At 35.8% G+C, this 7,522-nt stretch overlaps 1 protein-coding gene across 5 annotated transcripts; it reads right to left on the bottom strand.

Annotated features, from left to right (window-relative positions):
• Positions 1–160: 160 nt before the first annotated feature.
• On the bottom strand, positions 161–5,189 carry LOC111370475 (probable LRR receptor-like serine/threonine-protein kinase At4g20940). Of its 5 annotated transcripts, none has more exons than XM_022992191.1 (5): positions 4,835–5,188; positions 4,086–4,533; positions 3,447–3,899; positions 1,695–3,230; positions 161–1,007 (listed from the first exon to the last, which is right to left on the bottom strand). In XM_022992191.1, exons 2-5 carry the CDS (start codon positions 4,507–4,509, stop codon positions 424–426), a joined length of 2,997 nt encoding a protein of 998 aa, XP_022847959.1. In that variant the 5' UTR covers positions 4,510–4,533; positions 4,835–5,188; the 3' UTR covers positions 161–423. The 5 variants fall into 5 exon arrangements, with proteins under 5 accessions (XP_022847959.1, XP_022847958.1, XP_022847957.1 ...); XM_022992190.1 differs by having other exon boundaries at positions 1,695–2,847; positions 3,019–3,230; positions 3,447–4,533; XM_022992189.1 differs by having other exon boundaries at positions 3,447–4,533; positions 4,835–5,189.
• Positions 5,190–7,522: the final 2,333 nt, after the last annotated feature.

The following is a 7,522-nucleotide window of genomic DNA, read 5'->3' on the forward strand; positions in this document are numbered from 1 at the left end:
ATATTTATTACATCAAAGAAAAATCTAATCGTCTTTCTGCATTTATGATTTCAAGAAAAAATTAAATGATATTTGGGAGTGTTTCAATGATGTATTGGAATATTCTGAATAGATGAAAAGAGAGAACAAGAAAATTATTAAGGAGAATATTTCCAGAATATGATTGGCAATCTTGAAATTCCAAGACAATTAAGTACTCATGTCAATACTCTTTACAACACGGCATTACACATTATGGAAGTAGTCATCAAAGATCAACGAGAAGAGAGAAAGCTTGAACATAGTCTTGATATGCATCAATTTACAATAATGATAATAGACAAATTACACTAACTTCCTAGTTCAACTAAAAAAGGGAGATCGGTGAGCTACTCGATTCCCAGCTTAATCTTAATCTACTATTTCTGATACAAAACCAATTAATTAGATAGACGAAAGATCCTCATATACTTTCTTGATGCCTGGCCTCACGGATACAGCACTTATACAACGTAAAGCTATTCCAAGAACCTCCTTCATTCCCTTCTCCACTGATGGAATGCTCATCTCTGATGTCAACACGATATCAAAACAATCTGCTCCTCGACCTTCTGCCACCCTCAACCTAATCCAATCTGTCAACTCAACTCCTCCATCTTCACTTGAGATTACATCCCTGGCACACTTTCCTGTAAGAAGTTCCAATAAAATCACTCCAAAAGCATAAACATCTGATTTGAAGGAGGGCACAGGCTTCTTGGATGCAGCTAATTCTGGAGAGCGATAACCCAGAGCCCCAGCATCAAGAATCTGTTCAACAGTTCCTGATTGGGTCATGAGGCGGTGAAGACAGTAATCAGCCACACGTGCATTCAGCTCAGATCCGTCTAGTAGTATGTTTGTTGCTTTAAGGTTCCCGTGTGGGACAGCACGGTCAAAATGGAGATAGTTTAGACCACGTGCAACATCAACTGCTATTTTAAGCCTTTGGGCCCAGGTTAGGAGTGGAACTTTCCTTCCAGGTCGATCTGCAAAGAGTGAACTTATGGAGTAAATAAGGTGCAAGTGCATATATGAAAGCTAAGTTTCTATCTTTCCAACATGCTTTCAAAGCAACCAGAAGAATCAAAAACATCTACTTTTAGCTTGAAGGGAAATTCCCGCATTTAGCCCTTGTTTGATTCCCATTATTTCAAAACTCATTTTTCTCAACCTCATTTTCAACTGCATCCTTACAATAAAATATTTTGTACGTAAATTCAAAACATTTTCCTACCTTTTAAACACACATTCTCCAAAAATTCACTATCACAAAACTCATTTTGATGAAATAATGGGCATAAAATAGGGGCTTATTAGCAAACAAGAGAATCAATATTACAACATTAATCGGAAACAGCTTATTCTTATGATTAAGCCATATCCTTCCGTGATTTTAACTGTGCATTCATAGAAAAATCTGATTAAATAAGAAGGTAATTATCATTAGTGCAGATTTCATTAGTGCAGATTCATGAAAAATTAAAACAATTAATTTTAGTGTTTCAGAAAAAACACAGAAGCACAAATCAGAACTGGTAACTGAGTAGGGACCAAAACAATTAACAAAGAGAAAACACCAAAAGAATTGAAGAAAAGAAAAAAGAACAAAGTAAGTTAAATCAAAATGATCCTGCTATACAAGTGCAGATGAAGAAGTTCAGCAACGTAATTACCATAGAGAAACCTTGCTAGACTTCCAGGAGATATGTAGTCTAAGAGAATGAGCTTCTCTTGCTGTGTGGGTCCCCAGTAGTACCCTCTCAATCCAACCACATTTGGATGTCTGATATTTGCAAACTTCTGAGCCTCTTTAGCAAATTCTTTTCTCTGTTTTGCTACTCCTTCTCTCAACCACTTCACTGTCAAAAACAATCCATTCCCTAAAGCAGCTCTGTAAGATGTCCCATGGCTGCTTCTTCCAAGGACTTCAGCTGGAGCCCTTGAGAGTTCATCAGCTGTAAATGAGATTGTATCATCAAGAAAGTACAGCTCACCAGCCAGTCGATCAGGAGAACCAACATCCAATCTTGAAAGCTGTTCTGCAGTAAATGACTCTCTGGACTCTGGTGACCATGAGAAAAGGCTCGTCTTTGATTGTGAAAAGCCAGTTACCGCAGCCATTTTCTCATGAGGACTAATTAGGTCCAATGATGATCCTTTTCGTGCTGTCATGAGATCCTTGCCTGAGACACCCAAGCCACCAGCAAGGTCTTTTCTACCAGTGCTAGGTGTAAGTGTTTGAAGGTGGACATCTTTACTGGTAACAAGTGGCAAAGGCCTTCTCGATTTGCGCTTGTAAAAAATAAAAATGGCAAGAAGGATAAAAATAACCAAGGAAATCACGCAAAAAACTATTATTACCATTTTGATAATAATTTTCATATGTCTCTTACTGGCATTTCTGGTTGGTACCTGGTTTGATCCGGGAGGAGGATTGGGAAACTGCAGTGCAGAGTTGCCAGGGTAGAAAGAAGATAGTGGAAATTTTCTCAAATTTTCTGGGACAACCCCAGAGAGATCATTATATGACGCATTAAAGCTTCGGAGACTATTAGACAAGTTATTTGGCAGTGGACCTGTGAAATGATTGTGGGAAATGTCCAGTGAAGTTAGGGTACTGATATTACCAATGGAAGTAGGCAGAGAACCAGAGAAATTATTTCCCCCAATATCAAGCACTTGAAGTCCAGAAAATGATCCAAACCCATCAGGGAAGTGACCACTAAGCAGATTGTGAGAAAAATCAACAACACGAACATTTGAATTTCGTGAGGGAGGTGAAAAATCCATACTTCCTGAGAGTATATTATTCTGTAGGTGAAGTTCCTGGAGAGTTGATGATGTTAAGAGAGTGGTTAAAAGAGGTCCCCACAGCTGGTTGAAGCTGAGATCAAGGATAGCGAGTTTTGGAAATAGTGATATGACTTTTGGAAGAGAACCGTTTAGTGAATTGTGAGAGAGGTTAAGATAGTTTAAGCGCAGAAATTGTGCAGTTACCTCCGGAATGGACCCTGTCAATCGGTTTTGACTGAGATCAAGAATTTCTATATTTCCCCATTTCAGCAATCTGGTTAAATTTCCTTCAAAATGGTTTTTTGAGAGATCAATAACTACACAACTTCCTGTCAGAGGTGGAAGTTCCCCAGAAAGCATGTTTGAGGAGATATTAAGGGTGCGCAATGTTGTTGATGTTATCATACTTACCTGGCCTGCCAAGTAAAAATAGATCGTATAGTGGTAGCAGTCATGGCATGGTCAATTAGGCTATGAAAAAAAATAATTTTATCATTTAGCGAAAGCTACCTTGAAAATTATAGTTAACAGAATACTTTGATAACTACTAGAAGAAAAATGACAGTCAGTTGAATAGGTATTCAAACTAAGCAAGCAAAATTTCATGATCAAGCTCGTAATAATAGATGTACCTGAGAGGTGGTTGCTGCTCAAATCCAACTCGGTTAGAACCAAAGAATCTTCTCTCAAAAGGTTGGTTGGAATCAAACCAGAAAATCTGTTGTTACTGAGTTTCAGGACCTCAAGATCATAAACAAAATTGAATCCCGGCAACTCCCCAGAAAGCTGATTGTAGCTCAAATCCAAAACCTTCAAATTCCCAAAACCTTGTGCATCACCCCCACCAACTATTAATCCTGTTATTCGGTTGTGACTAAGATTTAGATGCTGTACAGACGGAGAAATCCTATCTAACAAATTTTGCGGCCTGCTGGATGAACTCGTAAGCAAATTCCTGCTAAGGTCAACATGAGTTGCAGCAGTTTGTATCAAGAATTCTGGATCTAATTTACCATCAAACATATTCCCATGCAAGTCGAGCACCTCAAGTTGTGTCATCAACTCAAAACCTCTTGGTATTCCACCTGAAAGACCATTTTGGGATAGATTAAGAGACACCAAAACACTCAGCCTTGTTAAAGATGATGGCAGTGATCCGGTAAGGGAATTGCGACTGATGTCCAAAGAGAAAATAGAGGTAAGCCCTGAAATTGTGTCTGGGATCGAACCTGAAAAGTTATTCCCAGCCAATGACAGATTCTTTAACCTACCTAGCTTACCAATCTCAGAAGGCAGTGACGAGAAGAACAGATTGTCAGAAATATCCAAATACTCGAGTCTATTGAATTCATCAAGGTTGTTAGGAAGCTTCCCAGAAATGTTGTTGTTCGAAATTGAGAGGTTTACTAGCATTGTCAGATTAGAGAATACACTCAAATCAACATATCCAGATAATCCTAAGTTGTCAAGAACAACTTCTGCAACTTTATCTTCATTGCACAGTATTCCATTCCAGGAGGAAGGACATCCATTAAAATTAATGGACTCCTCATTCCATGAATCAAGCACGAAACCCGTGGGGTCATGCTGGATTCCTTTTTTGAACTCAAGCAGTGCCAAAGTGTCATGGGAAGGGAGCTGCCCTAGTGCAGAAACAAAACAAAGGACAACTATAAAAAGCTCACATGTCTTCATTCTAACTCCAAGTAATGGCTTCACCTAATCAAAATTTAATCTCAATGTCAAGAACAAAATAAATCCAAAGTTGCAACATATATTTGGAATACAAAGATACATTCAAAACAGAGCACCAAATATGATCAACTGAATTTAAAACTTCTTTACAGCATAAGTAATGATCCAAAAAACACCCCACCGAACCCCACAACAGCAGAACAACAATGAAAAAAGGCATACAGTGTAGGACAGTGAGGCAATGGAAACAACAATAAATGACAGACATCACAAAGCGAGTTATTCTCAGAGAGCTAACTGTAGGAAAGGTCAGAGTCAAGCTTACCCCTTAAAAAGATTCAATGCCCACACGGCATGCAGCAAATACGCTCTGTAAGAACTCTCAAACTACAAATGCACTAGCAGAGCCTCAGGCCCATGAAGAATGAGACAAAAGGAACTTCAGATGTGCATTAAAGAAAACGAAAATGGAATTCAACCATAATAGCAGCAGAAATTAGCTTCCAAAAGACGCAGAAACCGACTAATTTCTATACATACGGGAGAGGTTAAAACCCCATAAAGGTAATGTCTTTATGTCTCTTCCTAAAGTAATCGCCATTCCTATTAACCCAGTACAAACCCGTCAATTATTTCATTCTTTCGATTCTTTTACTGGCGGTAAATAAAGGGTCTTCCGTTAATTGTCTGTACAAATTTAAAGAAAAAGGATGCAGTAAATGGCACAGACGCGGGGAAAAAACCAAGCGGGAAATGATGAATGTTTCTGGTAATAAGGGTTTTACCCGCCAAATCAGGAAAATCTTGTCATAGTGGATAGGGGTGAAACCTGCTATTTCGTGCGTGGGACTCCGCCTCCGCTCCAATAGTCAATTTTCTCATTACGATGATATAAAAAATATGGCTTAAACATGAGCTAAATATATATACTATAAATTTAAATACCCACTAAATCAAAGTGAAATTACAATAAACTAAAACATAGTTTTTTTCACCTTTTTAGGCTAATGATGATATAATAACGTTACGATAAAAGTCTACTAAACTAGATATAAGGCCCAAAAACATAATTATGTCCAATAAGACCTCGTGATCATCATATCTGAAAAAATGATACTAATTAAATAAAGAGAATAATCAACCACAATAATAAAACAATTATTTATAATATCTAAACATAACAATTACACAAGTTTATGTTTGTATGATGTTACGAAACACATTTAATTTCAGATTTTCACCATAATTTGCTCAAAAAAATTATTGATTTGAAACTTTATTCGCAGCAAATATTATCACCGAAAGTTTAGAATCTCTTTGTCTCCGATTTGGTATAATGAATTTCAATTCAATTTTGAAAAGGCGTGAAAAATCTGAAAAAGAAGTGTGTGGTGTCGATGGCTCAAGACTGTATTGGGAGTCGACTGGAGTTCATCTAAATTCTGAAGAAGAAAAAGGCTTTTGATAAATTATATTAGTCTTGAAATTATTAGATATATGTTAGGATTATTGGATGATGATGATGATGATAATAATAATAATAATAATAATAATAATAATAATAATAATAATAATATATCTGTATTAGAAAATTAAAAATTGACAAAACTATTGAATTTTACATATTTGGATGAATTTTCAAAAAAATTCATTTTTTTCATTTTTTTATTTTTATATATTTTTTCGTCAGTGCAATTTGGTTTTAAACCGCAATTAAATTTCTCAAACCTAAACCAAACCATTTTGACCGGTTTGATTTGGGTCAAAACCATTTCGTTGACCGGGTCCACGTGGCACCAAACCGACGGTTTCTAAAATGTGGTTTCGGTTCGATTTTCCAGTTTTGCGGTTTTTGCTTACAGTCCTAATAGTGAATGTCGAGGGGTTCATCAAATCTAGTTTTAAGATAGTTTGGGTTCCTTTAATGAGGTTGGTGCATGTTTGGCTAAGCTTAACAAATTAATTTACATATAATTTAGTAGTAAGTAAATTTAAAATAGATTTTCTTGTTTCACCGTTAAAGTTGAAAAATAATAAATTCCTTATCTTAAAATAATTTTTTTATTATCAAAAATTACTAAATAAAAGATGTGAACTGATACAATGAAAAGTTTTGAGCGTGCAGAATTAGAGGTATAAAATTGTATGAGCAACTTAGCTTCGTGATGGCTTGACGCACATCGAAGGCCCTTTACGTGTGAATAAAAATTATAGATCACAAGTGCTCAAATCGAACTCCGCTCAACCTCTAAGCAAGTTACGCCATCGAAGGCCCTAAATTTTAAAAAGGTTTCTTTTCAGATAATTTTAGTTGATGAATCTTCTGCTGGTAATAATTAATTTAATTTTTAGACAGAACTTTTGTAACTAAATTAATTAATAAAAAAATTTTAGTATTCACTGATAGAAAAATTCACATGAAACAATTTAAAAATAATTTAAGATTAATAATATTGTTTATCATCATTGATAATTCAAAAAATATCTTAATAAATTTAATTTATCGGTTCAATTTCCATAGTTAAATAAAGTAATAAGATATAAAAAGATAAATATCAGTTCATAAAATAAATCAATGATTAAATAAAAATTTAGAAAATAATTTAAGAGTACAAACGGTTTTCCTGTCAACAACATTTATAAATTACTATTTATGTTGTTATTAATAGGGATGGCAATACGGCAAGGCTGTCTTGCCCAGACCTTGCCCTACCCCATGCTCAGCAGGGTGGGGGCGGCACAATTTTTTGTCTCGTTTATTATCCCGTTTAATTTTTTTATTTTTTATTTTTTTTTACATTTTCCAAAATCCGAGTTATGTCATTATTAGAGAATAAAATACAAATTCAAAATGAATTTTTAATGGGTGAATTGTGTAGAAATAAATTTTTTTTTCCCTTCACGGGACGGACATCCTCGCCCCACCCTGCCCCATGCCCCGCGTTGCCCCGTCCAGCCCCTCTAACCCATTTGGGACGGGACGAATTTCTTTGCCATCGCTAATTATTAAAGG

Source organism: Olea europaea, chromosome 21 (genome assembly GCF_002742605.1).
Source record: "Olea europaea var. sylvestris chromosome 21, O_europaea_v1, whole genome shotgun sequence".
Classification (NCBI taxonomy): Eukaryota; Viridiplantae; Streptophyta; class Magnoliopsida; order Lamiales; family Oleaceae; genus Olea; species Olea europaea.